Here is a 21693-nt window from a genome sequence, read left to right as displayed (position 1 = left end):
AACTACTGTACAGTAGGGGTGTAAAGGTACACGTATCCGTACCGAACCGTTTCAGTGTGTACCGTACCGTACCGAACGGCTGTGTAGTGTACCGAACTAATACAACGGTAACCACTAACGACTGCCCACCGGGGGCTGTTTTTTTCACAATGTAATATAATTTTTTTTTTGTCGATTATTAATTTCTATATAGAATATTCGTTGACAGCCCTACAAGTACAATTAGTTACTGCACACGACATCACCCCTGAGTGAAACATGGAGAGCCAAACTTTCCTCCACTGTACCGAAAACCGTACCGAACCTTGACTTCAAAACCGAGGTGCGTACCGTACCGTGGTTTTTGTGTACCGTTACACCCCTACTGTACAGTCTATGGCAGTGGGCTCTGCTTCAAACCGTGGGCTGGGAGACATTATGGTATACTGTAATGAATCCAGTTAAAACTCGGGTAGAATATTTGTTCCTATAAAGGGGGGACAGACATCCATATTAAGACCTGAAATATGTTATTCCCACAGCCTAGTAAAGTTCAATCAATATGTGTGAACGTGAGCTACCCTCTTCCTCCAAATCCAGAAACCAGACGAGTAAGAATCAAACTTGTGACGTCGTTAGGTAGCCTATAAACTATAAAGCATGCATGGAGCTACTGCATTGACATGAATGGGAGAGTGACTTTGTGGAGCTACAGATCTTTTGAGTGTTTATAATCAAATTAGCTTTATTTTACGGTAGCATTTTCTCTTCTGAAACAGAACACGTATCCGTACACACAGAACATCCCCCTGAATGCTCCGTGTCACCTTTACCACGTCTCCCAACTCATTGGAGCAGGTGCACTTTAGCACTTGATGACATCACAAGTTTGAGTTTTAGCACTCTAGTTTTTGGATTTGGGAGAGTTGTTTGTTCTCACAAATATATTTGGAGTGGAGCTCCCCTTTCAGTCTTCATCAGCATAGTCAGTCAGTCTCCCTCATCAGCACGTTCAGTCAGTCAGTCTCCCTCATCAGCACATTCAGTCAGTCTCCCTCATCAGCACATTCAGTCAGTCAGTCTCCCTCATCAGCACGTTCAGTCAGTCAGTCTCCCTCATCAGCACATTCAGTCAGTCAGTCTCCCTCATCAGCACGTTCAGTCAGTCTCCCTCATCAGCACGTTCAGTCAGTCAGTCTCCCTCATCAGCACATTCAGTCAGTCTCCCTCATCAGCACATTCAGTCAGTCTCCCTCATCAGCACGTTCAGTCAGTCTCCCTCATCAGCACGTTCAGTCAGTCAGTCTCCCTCATCAGCACATTCAGTCAGTCAGTCTCCCTCATCAGCACGTTCAGTCAGTCAGTCTCCCTCATCAGCACGTTCAGTCAGTCAGTCTCCCTCATCAGCACATTCAGTCAGTCAGTCAGTCTCCCTCATCAGCACGTTCAGTCAGTCAGTCTCCCTCATCAGCACATTCAGTCAGTCAGTCAGTCTCCCTCATCAGCACATTCAGTCAGTCAGTCTCCCTCATCAGCACATTCAGTCAGTCAGTCTCCCTCATCAGCACAGTCAGTCAGTCTCCCTCATCAGCACATTCAGTCAGTCAGTCTCCCTCATCAGCACGTTCAGTCAGTCAGTCTCCCTCATCAGCACATTCAGTCAGTCAGTCTCCCTCATCAGCACATTCAGTCAGTCAGTCAGTCTCCCTCATCAGCACGTTCAGTCAGTCAGTCTCCCTCATCAGCACATTCAGTCAGTCAGTCTCCCTCATCAGCACATTCAGTCAGTCAGTCTCCCTCATCAGCACATTCAGTCAGTCTCCCTCATCAGCACGTTCAGTCAGTCAGTCAGTCTCCCTCATCAGCACATTCAGTCAGTCTCCCTCATCAGCACATTCAGTCAGTCAGTCTCCCTCATCAGCACGTTCAGTCAGTCAGTCTCCCTCATCAGCACGTTCAGTCAGTCTCCCTCATCAGCACATTCAGTCAGTCAGTCTCCCTCATCAGCACGTTCAGTCAGTCTCCCTCATCAGCACGTTCAGTCAGTCAGTCTCCCTCATCAGCACATTCAGTCAGTCTCCCTCATCAGCACGTTCAGTCAGTCAGTCAGTCAGTCTCCCTCATCAGCACGTTCAGTCAGTCTCCCTCATCAGCACGTTCAGTCAGTCAGTCTCCCTCATCAGCACATTCAGTCAGTCAGTCTCCCTCATCAGCACGTTCAGTCAGTCAGTCTCCCTCATCAGCACGTTCAGTCAGTCTCCCTCATCAGCACATTCAGTCAGTCAGTCAGTCTCCCTCATCAGCACGTTCAGTCAGTCAGTCTCCCTCATCAGCACGTTCAGTCAGTCAGTCTCCCTCATCAGCACATTCAGTCAGTCAGTCTCCCTCATCAGCACGTTCAGTCAGTCTCCCTCATCAGCACATTCAGTCAGTCAGTCTCCCTCATCAGCACATTCAGTCAGTCAGTCTCCCTCATCAGCACGTTCAGTCAGTCTCCCTCATCAGTGGACATACTATGTTCTTGTGCACAGACTACAGACCAAGATCATGTTAATGGAACACTCCAACATTTTGGGGAAACTTATTTGCCATCTCCCCCAGATTCAGACACAATTATGAGTTTAATCTCCATCTGTCCAGTAGCCCTAGAGAGAGAGATGTCCAGGTGCATGCTACCCTAGCACAAGGATAGACAACTTCCAACAACTCAAACTTGACACGCAGACTCAATTTATATCAATCTTTTCGTTTTGACTCTCTGGGGAAGATGACAAATAAGTGTATTTTCCAAAATGTTGGGAGTGTTCCTTTAACCATACATTTCCTCCACTGTTATAAATGGGATCAAGTCAGGAGCTTAGTATGGCTGCAATTGACCATATTCACACAGTGGTCGTTTTGCTCTTACGTCATGCTCCGGTTGGAATCCCGGAGCACGACATACGTGGGAACAGGATGGAAAGGGATCCCAACCTGAGCATGACGTAAGAGCAAAACGGCTGCTGTGTGAATATGATCAATGAGAGCTAAACCCCTCCGATGTAGACCGGAGAAGTACTGCATCCCTGTCGTCACGAAGCAGCAGCCAGTCAGGACGACGAGCGCTGAACTGCTGCTGCGTTGCTCCTCCCACTGCCAGAGAAGGAACACGACAGGTGTCCCGAGACGCATGACGTGAACGACACGAAGCGGCAAAGAGTTAAAGCGTGACAAAATAAATAACAACCATTCATATGGATTTGGAAATCTGAGCTTCATTTGCGAGCAATGGAAATTAAATAATAACAGTGCATAATATGTACCACTACCTATGGTATCATATTTGAATGAAACAAAAAGGGCATGAGTTATAAAAGCAGAAAAGAAAACTCCGTAAACTCCTCCGTATTATTTACCAGATAGAGAATGATCATTCCATTCATATGTTGTTCATAGAAAGACGACTTCAGTATGGGCCGATTACCCCCAGAAACGGAGCCAGAATGGCCGCACGGGAGAGGCATATAATACAGTAGGTTGGCATCAAGGGCAAAACACACAGAGCATGTTATTTATCTTCATGTATTCTGGGGGCGCTGCTAGTGCATCACCCGGTGTACTTCTATGTAACCCGCGTCCCGTGGGTCGAGGAAATAGCTTGACTATTATTTTTATCCCTAAGGCTCTTGAACCAGCGGGGCGAAAACCGAAGTGAAGCGGGTGCCATTCACCCTCAGATCCCCTTCCAGTGTCTCAGCGGTGATCCAGCTGATTAATGACACGGGTACAATAGAGACATCGTTACAGAAGATAATCTTGGCCTTGATGTCAGAGACCATGTTTGTAAATGGACCAGGTGCATAAATTATGACTGCTATGTGTATTTTTATTTCGACATCATTCGCCTTGTGATGCCCCTTACGCAGTTCTCTGCATGTGGTGGGATTGTTGGCTACCCAGTAGGACTGGGCAACTAATCACATTTAGATTACGATTTTGGCATGTTGCTCTCGTTTTTTCTTGTGTTGTAAATGCAGCGCACCCTTCCTTCACAGCGGTGTGCTTCCCCCCCAAAACAGTAGTTTCAGCCCATGTTGAGAGGGAGAAGGGTTTCCCCTGTTATTTTTAAATGTGTTTGGTAACTTGTGGAAGATGACAGAAAGACAGCCTTTGGTCGAGAAGAAAGGTAAAACAAATCAATGAGTAATCGTGTTAAACAATTGTGACTTGCCAATTTACCATAATTGAGCAGCCTTACTACATAGGTAGCTAATAGCAGCTTGCTAGCTAAAACCTGTCACAAAGCCTGGAGTGAGAAATCTGTTTAAAACAATGGCAAATGTGAAAATTACTTTCGGATTCTTTATGTTAGCAAGCTATGTCGGACAAACTAGGTGGCAAACATGCTTAATGCACACGACCAATCGTGAACACAAAGACAGGAATGTTAGATTGCAGACACCTTAACACCATATATGATTTTACACTCCAAAATAAATATATAACATAAGACAGCAGTGCAAGTGTCTGTTCTCTTCTCTTGCCCTAGAATGCAAGGGGTCCCTGAAAAAGGTTCACACAACAGGTCCTTGTAGGCAGGGCAACCGGTTACTTTGCCTTCTTGTACTTTCTCATGTGCGCTGCGATGGAATTAGAGATCTCCACGTTCCTCTTGTTCTGTCCAAAGTACTCCAAAAACTCTCCGTCGGGACCTACGAGGTACATGATGATTGTGTGATCGACCTGGAAGAAAGTAAGGAAAACAAGAGATTTCATTCACCCGATCTCAAATCCTGCCCTCTTTTCTGCACCGATTCACAGGTCAATTAACCTAGAGTCTTAGATCCTCATCTTCATTTCAAATCTTTATTTAAACTCGAAAGGCAACAGAGGTTTCCCTCATTACAGTCACGTCGAGTGTACATACAGAAATAAGCCCAAAAAAGGCATATAAAATCACCTGGCATATAAAATAAAAATGTATCATATATCACAATAAGACAACAAGGCGAGGCAAAAAGCAAGGACAACAAATCAATTAAAATATGTACAAAGGTTGTAGATCAAGGTTTTAAACTCTGCAACAGAGGGGAGAATCAGAGAAAGGGGGACATTTCCTTCCTTCATTAACACTAGGGTTGGGTACCAAACTCTGCACTTTTAAAAAGAGGAACTATTTTACTATTTCTTTCACTATTTGGGCACTTTTACACAATTCCTGTGAGTTTATGAAACACATCTGTGTGTGTGTGTGTGAGTGAGTGAGTGAGTGAGTGAGTGAGTGAGTGTGAGAGTGAGAGTGAGAGTGAGAGTGAGAGTGAGAGTGAGAGAGAGAGAGAGAGAGAGAGAGAGAGAGAGAGAGAGGGGCGCAGGGGCCAAGCGGTCTCTCTTAATGAGTAATACAGGTGGCTGGCAGTTGGCTACAAGCATAGATGCATAGCTGGCAGTTAGCAGTTGGCTACAAGCATAGATGCATAGCTGGCAGTTAGCAGTTGGCTACAAGCATAGATGGGGCGGGCGTTATTATGCAGATGAGAAACCTCTGACGTCACAGATACGGGACAATATTGTGAGATGAGAATGGGAAGAATGTGCCAAATTGAAAATTAGAGACATAGATCCTATTAATATAAGTCCACATAGCTAGAAAATAATGCTAAACACTGGAAAAGGCCATTTATAAGATAGTTCCCCTTTAACACATTGGAGGCCAGACCCGACATAAGTCGGGTTAACTCACCGAACGTTGGGCGCCAAACCCGAGAAAAGTTGGGTTTTCATCGTTATCTGTTTTTTTGCATCTTGACCGAAAGAAACTCAATGACAATCGACTATATTATTAGATCCATAGCTATAATATTTAATATAGTTTTAGCACTGCAAACACCGGCATGTATCCCCATTAATTACAGCGCTGGCACACACGGCAGTACGCCCACAGCGACCTCTGGCGCTGAACCTGTTAAGGGTACCGACCGAATTACATGGGTACTACCAAGTACCGATTCATGCTAGATTGGTACCAAATGTTGGTACCTACTACCTTTACATGCTTATATGAGCCTTTTCCCCAAATAGATATATATATATATATATATTACTGTCCCATCTCTTGTGTCTTTGGAAAGACCAGACGAGGTCAGAGGAGTTTGATCATATTTACTGAGGATGGCCAGATAATGTTTATATTTAATTATATTATATTTAAAAACATAATACATGACCATGCAATTTATTTTGTGTGGTGTTTTACAACAATAAATAAGAAAATGTTCTAAATAAATAGCAATGTTGAAATTGAGAAGTTTGGACTTATTTTCTTCAAGTGATTCTTTTTTGTTTCGTTATTACAGAGAGTTAAGTACCGAAAAAAGGTACCTATACCGAATTCAAAGAACCGATACAGGTACCGGTATCGGTTCAAATGGCAACCCTAATTAGCACACATGCCCACGTCATCAATAATAACACAGAGAAACGTGAGACAACTCACGATGTAGTCGTTGTCCTCGTCCTTCGGGCCCTGACTGTAGTACACCCTGTAGGCCCGGGACACCTGCTCCACCTGAGCCACGGTCCCCGTCAGGCCAATCAGCTTCGGGGAGAACTCTGGAAAGCACAGCGTGTCATTAAGACTCGGACCAATAAGAGCACAAGAAACAATACCTATATAACCTAAAATAAATGGCTCACATTGGGATTTAAGTTGTGTTGTTTGTACCTTTGACATACGTCGCCATGGCTTCCGGCGTGTCCCTGTCAGGATCAATGGTGATGAGGAGCGGGGTCAGGTTCGGAATAGGCTTTATTCTGTCTGTGGAAAGAGGTATAGAACAGGGCATTTTAGTAAAACAGTGGCACTAATACATTTAAAGGATAACTTTGCCATTTTGGACCTTAGACCCTCTTCTCGTCAGTCTACCATGTACCTTAATTTCACTGAACGGTGATCCAGAACCATAATTTCACAATGGGCAAATCGAAAATCCATTTGTAAAAACAACTATAAATGTGCTTTACCAAGATGGGAAGCTCAGGGTGTATTCTTACCGGTCTCAGTATGCTCTCCTGTGAAATGTATCGCAATCATAATGTTGAAACAACAGTTCCATTTGAAACGGAACTATTTCACCAACCGCACTGTGTGTAAACTTACACACTAGTTGTACAGAGGGACAGGCCACAAAGCATGTCAAAATGTTGTGATTGTGATACATTTCACAGGAGAGCAAACAGAGACTGGTAAGAATACACCCTGAGCTTCCAGTCTTGGAAAAGCACATGTATCCTTGTGCTTTTACGATTGCCCTATTGTCTGCTATTGTAGCCCTGTGAGAGCGTGCAGGGAAATTGTAGCTAGCTCAATTATGGTCTCTATGTGTCAGGTACACGGTAGGGTCTAAGGGTATATAGGGTCTAAGGTCCAAAATAGCAAAGTTATCCTTTAATTGTACACAATATGCTGTGCATCATAAATATAGACGACAAATAGTTCACATTACCTATTTCATCGACAACTTCGATCATCTTCTCTATCTCGTCGGGGCAGATGTCTGGGCAGTGTGTGAACCCAAAGTAGATTAGGACCCACTGTCCCAGGAAGTCCTCACTCTTGCTGGGTTTGTTATTATGATCGATGAGGGAGAAAGGGCCCCCGATGGCCGGCCTCCCTATCGACTTGGTCCTCTCTCTTTCAATCACTGCAGACGTAAATCGACAAAGAGCGTTAGATCATGCTTACTCACTATCCTTTTCCTTTTCTGGTCGATTCAAAATCTAAAACAAAGGACCGTAGCAAGCGCCCCCAAAATTGGCCATTTTAGTTTTCGTTTTTGAGGACTGCATACTTTTTTTGCAAACCAAAACAACATACTTTATACTTATAGCACATGCATAAGCCTGGTCTGAATGAATGAATGAATTATGACATTCTGAAGTTAAATTAGCACTAAAATTCACTTTTAGTGCTAACGTAATAGAGTAACATAGGTCTGAACTTGAGTTGTAGAAAAACTTGTTACTCAAGTTTTTCTGTAGTAGTTAGTAGTCCAGAGGTAGTATTTCCCCAGAAGGTGGTATGGCTTACAAATCCAGACGGAGCCATAGCCTGAAGCCCTATGTAGTACATATCCAAATTTCATAAAGATCCATTCAGAAATTAGTGATTAGGAGTGATTTTGGTCAACTGTGTACAAAGAAAAACTCAGTTTTCTCATAGACTTCAATTAATTTGGCTTCCTGTTAAGAATTTAGTTGTTCACCTAGATCCCTGATTGACACATCCCCACATGGGGTATCATTGCCACACTCATTGGCTACAACGATCCACAATAATTTTCGAGATCGGATCTAGATTGACAGAACTACTGCAGCCTGAGTCGGGAGTGGTATTTTGCACAATACCGTGTACTTTGCACAAGCCTCAAATACCGGCATGTAACTCGAGAACCGCTGAGCGGATTTTGTCGCCATCGACAGGCAACAAATAAGGCTTCAATTCGATATATATATTGTATTACAAAATATGCACATCCGAGCCACTAGGGGTCGCCAAAGTGCCGGTTGCCAAAAGTCCGAAAAACGTCCCATAATGAGGGACGTCGCATGCTAAGAATAATTTCACACGAAAACGCTAAGCGGTTTTGTGACATTTATTTAGTTTGACAGTTATTGAGAGTGAATGAGTTTGAATATGGCCACCAGTGATGTCATCGGAGACGTTGAATCCTTGCGTTGTGTTAGTTACAGATCCATGAAATTATGTAGATGAAAAAATAGCAATGCCTCGTCTTATCTTGAATTTCCCCAAAGGGGATCAATAAAGGAATATCTTTCTGCCTGTACTTACCTGCACATAGTCATTTTACATATCTGTAGAGGGCTGAGCCCAAACATTCGGACCTTCGTAATTAATGGGTTTGAACCTCCGCTTTTTAATTTATAATTTTTTTTATTTGTTTTACACGAAAAATATATATCAGAATGTGATATATATATCAGAATATCACAATGTTGTGTTTACAATAATTCGAAAGTCACACGCGAACACGGGTCACAACAACACAGTCTAGTGAGATGAGGAGGGGTCCCCGACTCCCTGTCATATCAGGAAATGAGTCAAACATGCAAAAGAGAGAGTTTAGTGAGTTTATTTTTTTAAACAAACACAAACAAACATGACAACACACGATAAGATATACAAGCATTAGTTGACAGTGCACATCCAATGAAATCACATTTTAGTTAATTGTCTTATATAGGATATACCCTTAATACCTGTTATCTAAAAACCTACACACATATGCTCCAGCTCGTACCCCCCCCCCCCCCCCCTCCCGGACCCCCCATTGGATAATCCATCCATTTTCCCACACTCACCAGTCTTATTTCATAATACAACGTTTCCGAATGGACGTTTGGATTAAACCAAGTGTATGCATTGATGCTGATGCTTTCCCAGCGGAACACAAGTTACTTAACGTTACACGGGTAAGTTATGTTATGCACGTTAATTAAGCTATGCAGAGCGCAGCCCTTGGCTTTAGCTTGCTAACGTTAAGATAGCAGCAGCCGTCGGCCAACAAAGATGTTTCAACAAATGGATTCACAAAATGGATTATCATCCAAACGTTATTATTATTTTTTTATCCACTTTTTCTCCTATTTTTTCTGTATTTTTCTCCCATCCCAATTTAGTCGTTATGCCAATTCCCCCCTCCCCTTCCTGGTCGTTGCGTGCATGTGCCTCCCACTGGTCGGTCTAGGGAGCCCTGAAGTCTATCAGATGCTTCCTCCGATACATAGGAGACAGCCAGCAGCCTCTTTTCACCTGACAGCGAGGACTCTCACTGGGGAAGTGTAAAGCGTGGGAGGATCACACTACCTTACCCAGTTCCTTCCCTCGCTGTGCAGGCGCCCTGACCGACCTGTAGGAGTCGCTGTTTACAACGACCAGAATACCACCCACCAGCTTCCCACCCGCTGACACTGCCAATTGTGTCAGTATGACGACCGCCCAAGCCGGAGGGACCACTGACAGCCGGATTCGATACCAGTGTCTCTGCGGTGGTAGACAGGCGCTTAGTCCGCTGTGCTACGCAGCCGCCTTTCATCCAAACATTATTGAAGCCTCCCGTGACCAGTACTGTTAATAACGGCAGCAATGTGCGCATATGCGTTACGTTATATGCGTAAATGTGCGCTAAAAGTATTTAGGGAGGACATTTTTTGCATGATTAAAAACGATGGTTCGAACATCCGTTCGAAAAACCCTGGTGAATGTTGGAATCCCAAAAACAGGCTTGGGGACAGCTCTACTGTAGAGACTATATCTATATCTGTACATATCCTACTCTTACTAGTTATGCTGCTGGCCAGTATGACTACTACCATATTGTCTTTATACCTGTATTACTGTACATATTATACAACTGTGTACATACATCTGATTAGCACTACACTCCGTTGTACCAATTTGTATATTTTGTATTTGTACCCAGTTTAATCACCTGTACAAGTTTCTTTAATAGTTGTCATACAGAAGTACAGAATACTTTCATACAAAATACATTGTATATTGCTGTTGCACTTTACTGCTACATTTGCACTCTGGTTGAATGCCAACCGTCTTTTTGTTGTACTGTACTAATGAATCTAATAAAAGGAATATCTGATCTTATAGGAACTGCTACCTTATCATTTCATTAAGATGTAAATGGATCTGTGCAAAACTAATCTGCATTTTTTTGGTCCCCCTACATGATCTTCAATAACCCAGTCATTTGATCTGATGTGAACATGGATGGTGAAAAACTCACTTTCTTCCTTCTCTTTTTTGAAATATTTCATCGCTCCCAGGAGAGTTCCACCGAGAGCAAATGTTATTGCCAAGGATTTCCATGTGACAGGCTGTGGAGAAGAGAAGATGACACAAGATATTGAAGGACATATAATCAAGATAAACATTTGTCAGTCTAGTTTATATCATGCAGGTTTTCAACAAGTTAAATGTAAGACTTTTTAAGACCTTTTTAATACCACAGCAAAATTGAATACCAATTTAACGACCACACTAGCAAAATAAAATAAAAACACATAACGACACTGAACTGGTGGCTGCACTTATTTAAATGATTGCGCATTCCATACAAGCTCTCGCCAGATGCACAAGCTCCCGGTAGCCCGTGAAATACAACGCCTTGCATACAAAAACATTTCATATATTTAATATTATTTCACCCAGGCTGCCCCCCCCCCCAAAATTTAATACCTGTGCAAATGAACTTTAAGACTTTTAAAACCTGTTAAGGCCTTAAATTGAGAATTGTGAATGTAATAGTTTTGAATACCCCGCAGATACGCTGTTATGCCCAAATCCAATGGTTGTGTCAGTCATGATCAATATCAGATGGTTTCATCACAAAGAAAATACAGCCAAATCAAATATTTATCATTTTATAATAACACTAGTGCCTTAACACTTTCTGTGCCAAAAACGTAAAACGCCGTGTTTGGCGGACAACGGTTGAGTGCCAAAAACGTAAAAAGTTATTTTTGGATCATTTGATCTTTTTACTTTGATCCCTGCTCTACAGACTTGCCCAGAGCGATCTGCATAATTTTCGACCATCCGCACACATTAGAACTGCAAAGCCGAGGTGAGGCTGGGTGGCGCAGCGGACATTGCGCTCGTCACCAACGCAAGAGACACCAAGTTCGAATCCGGCTGTCAGCGTTGCCTCCGGCTTGGGCCAGCCGTCATACTAACTCAATTGGCAGAGTTAGCGGGTGGGAAGTCGAAGGGTGGTAGTCTGGTCGTTGTGAACAGCGACTCCTACAGGTCGGTTGGGGCGCCTGCACAGCAAAGTCAGGAAAATGGCGGGGGCAGTGTGAGCCTCCTACACGTTACTCCTCTCCAAATGAGAGTCCGCGCTGGCAGGTGAAAAGATGTGACAGGCTGCCTCCACATGTATCGGAGGGGACATGTGATGCAAGGCTTCTATCCTCCCTACAACCAGCCAGTCGGGGGCATATGCGAGCAACGATCAGGACAGGGGAGGGAGAATTGGCACGAGAGGTAAATTGGGATGGGGAGAAAAATCACAGAAGAAAAGGAGAAAAGGTAGATAAAAAAAAAAACTGCAATGCCGATCGACTATCACCAGGTGGTGGTATCGTCCGTGTCTGAACTGCGATGGCTGGGTTAAATCACACTAACTTTCATTTCTGCTTGGCCAGTGGCCACTCCTCCTGCTGGGACATAGATTCACAATCATTGATCGCCTAGAAATTCCGCCGCCTAAGCGTATTTGACCATCGAAACGTGTATAGACATATACACTGGTAATCGCAATGGCAATGCGATCACGTGGAATTATTCTTCTTGGAATACCTTCTGGCTAAGGTAAGGTACATTCTATGTCTATTTTACCAAATCTGAAACGTGTTTTTCTAACGATCACAGTTATGTTTCACCTGGACAAAAAACATGCTCGGCAAACGCGATCATAGTTTAGAGTTTTTTTTTATTTTTTTATTATTATTATTTTTGTGATGATACATATGTCATATACCTTTGATTTTGGAGTATTCAGGGTTTCAGGGGATCAGCCAGAACAGTTTGGGCTTATTGCACATAACACGTTTTATCTCGCGATCAATGAAAAAATACTATTATGTTGGAAATGCGCGATGTTTAGCGCGTAATAAACTACAAACTACAGCATGTGGAAACAAACTATTATTCCCATGCTGGACTACAAGTAATGTTTGTCAAAATGAGCCACACCGTCTCTACAGCTATAATACAGAACACACACACAGCTTCGCCAAAAACATAGTGCAATGACCTACCTAAGGGTAAGGATAAGCCATACAGTATGTGTGGCAGTCAAAGTGTTAAGAAGACAGAGGCCTCTTGGGCTGAAAGGGTCCTCCCAGGTTATCTCACAGTGCAGCGTTCAATCATTGTTTAGACTAGGGTTGCACGATACACCTATACCTGAAAAATATCGTGATACCCAGACGTTAATAGCGGTCCAATACTCTGCGGTGTGAGTGTGAGAGAGTGCACGCTTTGCATAGTGGGCGTATCAAGCTGAACACACAAGGTATTTTCTACATTGTGGGCGGCTACGTGGCGTAGTGGGCAAGGCGCTCGCCACGAAATGCTGGAAACGCTGGGCTCGTCAGTTCGAGCCCAGCGCTCCACATTTGCTTTCAGTTTAGCTGGTCGTCCGTACTAATACACATTGGCCGTATTAGGGGGTGGGAAACTGATGGGTGGGGATCGGGCGTTGTGGACAGCGACTCCTACAGGTCGGTTGGTGCGCCTGCGCAGTAGAATCAGAAAGTGTCGGGGGCAGCGTGAGCCTCCCACGCGTTACTCCTCGCCACTAAGAGATCGAGCTGCGCAGGTGAAAAGATGCGACTGCTGTTACCTCAAGTACCGGAGGGGACTTGTGCTATGTATGACTTAGTCCACATTGCAGCCGGCTTGTGGGAGGCAAGAAACAGCGTCCGTGACAGGGGAGGGTTGAATTGGATGATACGAAATTGGGATGGGAGAAAATATAGAAAAAATGGGAGAAAAAGTGGATAAAAAAAAGTATTTTCTACATTGTCCGTTTGTGATTCTGTCTAAAGCTCGACAGTGCGAACGCTTCACTCCATTAACGACTACCGGTAAAATAGATGTGTGCAAAAGATTATTGTGGTATCGTTTTAGAAGGTATCGTGATACTTAAGCTTGTATCGGTATCAAAGTCAAAATGTTGGTATCGTGCTTAGACACAGATGCTCGTAGTCTACAATGAAATGAGAGACAACACACATCATCTTCTCTTGAAGGCACTAGGTGACTACCGTAGGTACAATCAGGTTCCCTCTGTCTACAAAAGACTGGAATCATAATAATATCTCATGAAATAATCAAATGTGAAAATAGACACGGTTGCTCGATTTACACTGAAAGATCCAGGTGTAGTGTGCAGGCCTATTGGTAAATGCAGCCTTTAAACGGCTCAAGAGTGAAATACTAGGATTATGATATTAATCAAAGGCAGACAATGAATGGATGACTTCACAAATCATATAACTTGGGCACGCAAGCAGACAGAATGAAGTACAAATGCTGATTATGGTTACACTAGAACAGTGGTGCTCTAGCTTTTACGTCTCAAGCCAGGACCCCCCATCTGAGAAGATTTTTGTTATTAGATGTGATTTTGTTCACATTTCCATAGCTATAAATGTTGACACAGTTGAGTATAATAACAAAATTAACCTACTTTTTTCCTGAGACCCCCTGGAAACACCTCAAGGACCCCCATGATGAGAACCACTGGACTAGTGAGTCAAGCCCACAGAAACGGGTCAAATCAGATGACATGAACTCAAACCCAGGAGGCTGCCATCTTTGCGCACCTTGTAATATAATACATACCCCTGCTTTTTTCCATTTGTCACCAGATGATGGCGGTGGTGGAGGCAGAGAAGAAAATGCTCTTGAGTAACGTTGAGGCAACCATCGTGACGTCCTGCACGTCCAACATCGATCCACTTCCACTTGTGCCTGGTGGACAAGTCAAAACAGCAACAGTCACTCCGTGTTACTGATACGTTTACAACCCACATGTGCTTCCCAAAACTAACCCTACCAGACTCGATCTTAAAAACCCACGCATCCTTCGTCGACCTACCACCAGACTGTGGACTCTTGATGACAGGTCCGAGTGTGTCGCTCCAGTCTTTCCTTGTAAAGTGCCGTGTATGAATCTGGTAGTGTGTGCAGCATTGGTACATCTTTGCAAGGCAATGCGATTAAACAAACGACACACTAACGTCTGGTGTGATAAAAAAGTCATGACTTCAAGCATGTAGTGCTGTGCCACATGAGGAAGTTGCGGTGAATTTACACTACAGTAATCAGGACGGCAGATTAAGCATACCTGACCTAGAGTCCGTTTGTACCTGTGCACAACGTCAATCTCTCATTCTGTAAATCTAAAGCGGTTATTCCCAAACTGTTCCGAGACCAGTGGACGAGCGCCACTGTCATTTTAGGCAGTAACCGGACGTGACGCATTGCCATTTCTTCTTTTGCGGTCCTTCATAGGACCAAGTGTCCTCTACTGACATCTAGCACTGTGCAATAGAACAATTAGCTAAATCTTTAATTAAAAGTTTAGTCAAATGTAATTGTTCTGAAAAAACATATGCATAAAAGTAGTAATTACACAACCAATTGTTTATTAAATATATAATTACAAGGCACACCTCACTTTATAAAGAATGTGTGTTGAAATGTAGTGGCCAGCATTAAACTGAACAAATACTGATACAGAAGTCCAAGTGTTCAGGCAATACTACAATCACACACATGGCCAGAACAACACACCTCTGATAAGGAACCATCTTTTAGTGTTTATTTCTTCTTAGAATACTGTATGTATATTTACTTGACAAGCAGAGTGTTGGTCCATGAACATATAATACATGGGGGGAAATGGGGGACCCTGATGTAAACAAGACGAAAGTCTTTCTCTGGTCTGCATCCCCTTAACAATTGTGTGTATTGAGCTGTACTGTATTGTACCCATTCTGCAATCTGTTAATACAATTTTCAATCAATCAATCAATCAATGTATTTTGTGGCAGATTAATTTTGTAGCAGGAATGTTGAGTGAAACATTTCTGGAATAGATCTAAATAGCATTTTTACAATGGGAGGGCCAGTTGGTCCTCAATTCCTTGTTGATATAGTAGTATAGCCAGGCCACAAAGGGGAAGATTGTGATGGCAACAGCAGTCGACACTCTCAACATCCCAACTGGACTCCTAAAAGGAATACATAACAGTGTTATGGGTAAATTATAGATTAAGTATATAATTCTCTCTTAAAGGAACAGGCCAACATTAATGGAAATGCACTTACTGTGTTTTCGGATCAGCTAGCCAAGCTTAAAACTCTGGGAGAGGTGTTTTTGGCCAACAGCAAGGCTAGCTGATCCGTATCCACTTCCATTAATTTGTGCTAAGCTAGGCTAGCTTGCAGCTGGATAGCTTTCTACTGAACACAGAGAGGAAATTGGTATCCATCTTCTCATACGACTCTGGAGAACACGGTAAGAGCATTTCCCATAATGTTGGCGTGTTCCTTAAAAATATTAAATAATCAGAGATATATTAGAAATATCTTTCAGCTACACCGGCGTCAGCTTACCTTCCAGAGTGACGACTCAGTAGAAGCCAGACAATTGTCAACATTAGACCAGAAAACTCTCTACAGGAAGAAAATTAAATAAATCACAACCAAACGTCAAATATTATTAAAACAGGCATCACATGATTTAAATATTTAGCCTGTTCTGCTAATGAATACTACACATGCTTCTAGCATCCATACTTCCTCCAAGTCTTTCCCTGATATCTAATCTTGGTAAATGGTAAATGGTGCATTTATATAGCGCTTTTATCCTAATCGCTTTACAATTTGTTCCTCACATTTGACCCATTCACTCACACATTCACACACCGATGGCGGAGGCAACCATGCAAGGTGCCAACCTGCTCATCAGGAGCAATTCGTTGTTAAGTGTCTTGCTCAAGGACACTTCGACATGCTGCCCGGGAGGAGCGAGAATTGAACAGAGAACCTCTGGATTACCCGATGACTGCTCTACCTCCTGAGTCACTGTCGCCCCCAATCTTGGCACTTTACGGTCGGTGCTTGTTGTTATGAATACAATGTAACAGTAACATCTATTCTACCTGCCCTCCTCCTGTTGGAAGATATCTGTAATGCGCTCTTTGTAAAGTGTCCATCCCAGCATGCCAACAATAGCACTGGAAACCATCACATGAAGGTCAGCAATTCTCCTCCAAGGCAATGATTCTGGAACACAGAAAAGATTTATAAAAAAAAAAAATATATATATATATATATATATATATATATATTAGCTATAGATTGTAGAATAATATAATAGGTTATGATCTATGCGTCACTTTTAAACAATGCTTGAATTATGTTTGCATTAGTAGTTCAATATAATTGAATAACTAAAATAATTATTTGTCAGTATGTAACGCTGTAACTTGAATCACCTAAATCGAATGTTCAAGACTAGTTTTATGGATTCAAATCAAAAATGTCAGTCTCTGGTTGGGTTTTACGCAGTTGCACTATCGTAATAAAACCAGAAGATGGCACCATCAACACGGGTCAAAAATTTACATCCAGCAGTCTGTCAAAAGTTTTTACAAGCCTTTTCGCAATAGGTCAACTGACTTGCAATTGTGAAATGGATGTATCTAAATCTTACCTGTCACATGAGGCCTCAGGCCGATAAACAAACTGAGGGTTGCTGGAACACCATAACCAACCTGTAACAGAAAACTGATGTTGATGTAATATTGATACAGAAATAGATTAGATTAAAATACAAGTTATAGCTAATACAAGTTTCAAGTTTCTTTATTAGTTGTCATACAGAAGTACAGAATACGTTTATATACAATGCTTCTTTCTGTTTTGCTCCAGAGATTGTGCTAGATAAAAATAGATAAGTATAAAATAAGTATAGTGAGTATAAAATAGAAGTCAAGTACGTAGACAAGTGTTCAACATATATACAATGTACAATGCAGAGTAGAAAAGTAACTGAGTTACAATACAATATGCTATAGTGTATATCAACAGTATGTTATTCTTACCATCCATAATACTGCATCGGGGTCATTGATCTAAAGGGAAAGTATAGCCGAGGTTTTAGTGAATGTTTCACTAAGTCAGTACTAGGGAACAACTCCCTATCCTCTATCTGTACCTGCAGATACAGTGTACGTCAAATATACTCTCTTTTCTGGACTCTTTTTGTATCACAAACAGTACTGTATTTGCAAATCTGGTATGTCATAAATGTATAGATGTAGCAGTACTGTCTATCTGTATGTCGTGTGGGTGTGTGTCATATATGTTATGATGAATTGAAAATGGGGGACCCTGATGTAAACAAGACGAAAGTCTTTGAATGAATGAATGAAAACTTTATTTAACAGATTGCAGAATGGGTACAATACAGTACGGCTCAATACATACAATTGTACAAACTGTTTCTCAGGTCTGCATCCCCTTAACAATTGTGTGTATTGAGCCGTACTGTATTGTACCCATTCTGCAATCTGTTAAATAAAGTTTTCATTCATTCATTCAAAGACTTTCGTCTAAGAAATGATGTAAACTCCATGATCAAAACAGCAAAGAAAAAATTCATCAATGACAAAACCGAGGAAAACAAAAACAAACCGCGTGAACTTTGGAAATTACTCAATAACCAACTAGGCTGCAGTAAAAAACTTAAAACCAGATTCTCAAACATAAACATAAAGACGGACAACACGCTCATCACAGAAAAGCTGGATGTAGCCAATTACTTAAATAGTTTCTTCACAAACATAGCCACAACACTGGTAAACAAACTACCCTCCCACTCAGGGCATTATGGGGTAGAACACATAGTAGCTTACTACAAAAACCTAGGGGTCCACAAAGACGACTTCAAACTGGAAATGGTAACAACAGATGAGGTACTCAAAAAAATGAGCGCCCTCCAACCTAACAAGGCCACTGGCCATGACAACATCCCCTCCAAATTCCTCAGAGACTCAGCAGCCGCCATCACCCCAGTCATCACACACATAATAAACCTCTCTATAAAACAGGGACACGTCCCCAAGGACTTCAAAATTGCGAGAGTGACCCCTCTGCACAAAAAAGGCAGTAAATTAGACCCAGGCAACTACCGCCCTGTTTCTATCCTTACCTCCATCTCGAAAGTCATGGAAAAAATTGTATACGAACAGGTCGAAAAATACCTTGCGGAAAAAAAACTAATCTACGAATTCCAATCTGGCTTCAGAACATCCCACTCCACTGACACATGCCTTCTCTATTTAAACGACCACATCAAACAAGAGGTGGACGCGGGCAAATACTGCGGCATGGTCATGCTGGACCTACAAAAGGCCTTCGACACTGTCAATCACACCATTCTGATTGACAAGCTAAAAGCAATTGGTTTTGATAGTCTATCAGTGAGCTGGATGCAATCCTACCTGGAGGGGAGAGAGCAGATGGTGGAGGTAAACGGTACCCTATCCCCCCCCCTCACAGTAAACTGTGGTGTTCCACAAGGAAGCATACTAGGTCCGCTACTGTTCCTAATTTATGCAAATGACATGTCGTCAGCTTGTGACTGCAACTTGTTCCTGTTTGCGGACGACTCAGCCCTGCTGGTCTCTGACAAGAACAAGTTACAGGTTGAAAAAACCCTCAGCTCAGAACTAAGCAAAATCTGCATATGGCTCGCTGATAACAAACTATCATTACACATGGGCAAAACAGAGTCCATTCTCTTCGGTTCAAATAACAAACTCAGCAAGACCGACGGCTTCTCAGTTACAGTGGGTGACAATATTGTCACAAGGAAAGAAGATATTACCTACCTGGGTTCCATCCTAGAGGCAAATCTTTCCTGTGACAAAATGGCATCCAATGTAATAAAAAAAGTCAACCAACGAACTCGTTTCTTGTACCGGATCTCCTCACTGGTAAACAAGAATACCCTGAAGACTCTAGCAGGAGCACTCATTCAAGGGTACTACGACTATGCTTGCACCTCATGGTACCAAAGCACCTCAAAGGCGCTAAAAACAAAATTACAAACATCTCAAAACAAACTGGTCAGACTACTGCTTGACCTTACTCCTAGAACCCACCTCACCCCTGCCCACTTTGACAACCTAGGATGGCTTAGAGTAGACGACAGAGTACAGCAACTTGCAATGGGCCTGGTCTACAAGATACACTACACGACCAAGGTACCCATGTACATGACTAAATACTTCCCAAAGGTCAGTGAATACCACGATCACAACACCAGAGGGAGCTCCACAAATCATGTTAAACCCAGATTCGGCTCAAACAAGGGACTAAACACGTTTCGCAATTATGCCACATCAATGTGGAACGCCCTACCCAAAGCTGTAAAGGAATGTGAATCACTACCCACTTTCAAAAACACTCTCAAAAAACACCTAAGGGAGACTGCAACTCGAAACTGGCCCCTGTAAATGTCCGAACACAACCCCCTCCAATGTACAGTAAATTACCAAGTATGGTCTTGTCAATAATCCAATGTACAGTGTTGTTTGTACAGTTGTACAGTGTCCCCCACCCACCCCCCCCCCCCACCCACCCAACCACCTCCAATGTACAGTCCCCACCCACCCCTCCTACCCAACCCCCCCCCCCCCCCCCCCCCCCCCCCACTCCTACCCAACCCCCCCCCGCCCCCCCAACCACCTCCAATGTACAGTCCCCCCCCCACCTACCCAATCCAATGTACAGTTTCTACGCCTAATGTATATACTCTTTTCTTTCTGGACTCTTTTTGTATCACAAATACAGTACTGTAATTGCAAATCTGGTATGTCATAAATGTATAGATGTAGCAGTACTGTCTATCTGTATGTCATGTATGTCATATATGTTACGATGAATTGAAAATGGGGGACCCTGATGTAAACAAGACGAAAGTCTTTCTCTGGTCTGCATCCCCTTAACAATTGTATGTATTGAGCTGTACTGCACTGTACCCATTCTGCAATCTGTTAATAAAGTTTTCATTCATTCATTCATTCACCCATTCTGCAATCTGTTAATAAAGTTTTCAATCAATCAGTCCTTTACGATGTCTATATTTATAGGCTACATATCCTACTCTTTACGCTGCTGGCCAGTAGTAGTCATACATACTGTCTCCATTTATATAATACACTTATGTACATACTCAGTAGTACTAATTGGTATATTTTATACCAAGTTTAATAATCACCTGTACATTGTGTATATGAATAATATGACTAGTATTGCACTTTCCTGCTACATTTGCACTACTGTACTTGTGCTGCCTGTATGTATCTAAACTAGGGAACAACTCACCTGGACATACGTTGCCATAGCGAAGAACAGGGCCATACAAACATTGCAAGCTCGCCAGACAACAGAAAGACAATACGCTTGAGTGTTATCTTTGCAAACGTCCCCCATTGTTTTGCTTGACCACTAACGTGGCTAACGTTAGCTCTGTAGCTACTGCGGTGCATGGACCACTACTACTGCCGCCCCAGTGTCTTCCTGGTCCAACAGAACCGTAAGGACGGTGTGTTATTCGATGTGTCTCAAGAATCCTCCCGCTGTGCCTCCTCTGGATTTCATTGGAACAAAGGGGGGACCTCGCCTGTTCACCCAGTTAAACAAACCGTGCAAACTTATTATTAAAGGTCCACCCACTACCCAGTCTACATACAAGGACACGATCAAATAAGGAAGGGTCGTCACGTCAGCATACCAGCGTTCTATAGAGACCACTGCACTTCCGCGTTACATGGAGCTCGTGAAAGGGAAGGGAACAACATACATGACATTTATGGCATAGGGACATATAGGTATTTAGTACTGATACATTTGTGACATAAACGGTATTCAAATATGTAGTACTGTTACCCCTAGATCCTGACAGAGTATATGATGGGGAGGGGACTGTACATTAGGAGGGGGTGGGTGGGAGAGAAATATACATACGGTGGGGTGGAGACGGTACATTTGGAGGGGGTGGGTGGGTGGGAGAGAAATATACATACGGCGGGGAGGGAATATATACATGCGGTAGG

At 42.8% G+C, this 21693-nt stretch overlaps 2 protein-coding genes across 4 annotated transcripts; both read right to left on the bottom strand.

The window, feature by feature from the left end:
* Positions 1 to 3213: 3213 nt before the first annotated feature.
* On the bottom strand, positions 3214 to 14938 carry sco1 (synthesis of cytochrome C oxidase 1). 3 transcript variants are annotated; one of them, XM_084329531.1, is made up of 7 exons: positions 14658 to 14938; positions 14402 to 14530; positions 10776 to 10866; positions 7461 to 7658; positions 6680 to 6772; positions 6452 to 6567; positions 3214 to 4701 (listed from the first exon to the last, which is right to left on the bottom strand). In XM_084329531.1, exons 1-7 carry the CDS (start codon positions 14832 to 14834, stop codon positions 4567 to 4569), a joined length of 939 nt encoding a protein of 312 aa, XP_084185657.1. In that variant the 5' UTR covers positions 14835 to 14938; the 3' UTR covers positions 3214 to 4566. The 3 variants fall into 3 exon arrangements, with proteins under 3 accessions (XP_084185657.1, XP_084185658.1, XP_084185659.1); XM_084329532.1 differs by having other exon boundaries at positions 14661 to 14938; XM_084329533.1 differs by lacking the exons at positions 14402 to 14530; positions 14658 to 14938 and adding an exon at positions 14247 to 14348.
* Positions 14939 to 15234: 296 nt separating this feature from the next.
* tmem220 (transmembrane protein 220) lies at positions 15235 to 21272 on the bottom strand. Its single transcript, XM_084329549.1, has 6 exons — positions 20963 to 21272; positions 17674 to 17703; positions 17283 to 17343; positions 16729 to 16852; positions 16181 to 16240; positions 15235 to 15795 (listed from the first exon to the last, which is right to left on the bottom strand). Exons 1-6 carry the CDS (start codon positions 21068 to 21070, stop codon positions 15663 to 15665), a joined length of 516 nt encoding a protein of 171 aa, XP_084185675.1. The 5' UTR covers positions 21071 to 21272; the 3' UTR covers positions 15235 to 15662.
* Between the last annotated feature and the right edge of the window lie 421 nt (positions 21273 to 21693).

Source organism: Notolepis coatsorum, assembly GCF_963971535.1.
Source record: "Notolepis coatsorum genome assembly, chromosome: 14".
NCBI lineage: Eukaryota > Metazoa > Chordata > Actinopteri > Aulopiformes > Paralepididae > Notolepis > Notolepis coatsorum.
This window is presented reverse-complemented; position numbering and strand designations above follow the sequence as displayed.

Coding starts and splice junctions, on each gene's coding strand:
- sco1 (XM_084329531.1), bottom strand. CDS start 14,834: ATGCTTGAAGTCATGACTTTTTTATCACACCAGACGTTAGTGTGTCGT. Junction 14,531..14,657: donor CAAGAGTCCACAGTCTGGTG/GTAGGTCGACGA, acceptor CTTGTCCACCAG/GCACAAGTGGAAGTGGATCG. Junction 10,867..14,401: donor ACAAATGGAAAAAAGCAGGG/GTATGTATTATA, acceptor TCTTCTCCACAG/CCTGTCACATGGAAATCCTT.
- tmem220 (XM_084329549.1), bottom strand. CDS start 21,070: ATGGGGGACGTTTGCAAAGATAACACTCAAGCGTATTGTCTTTCTGTT. Junction 16,853..17,282: donor CCTGAGGCCTCATGTGACAG/GTAAGATTTAGA, acceptor TCTGTGTTCCAG/AATCATTGCCTTGGAGGAGA. Junction 15,796..16,180: donor CTGAGTCGTCACTCTGGAAG/GTAAGCTGACGC, acceptor TATTCCTTTTAG/GAGTCCAGTTGGGATGTTGA.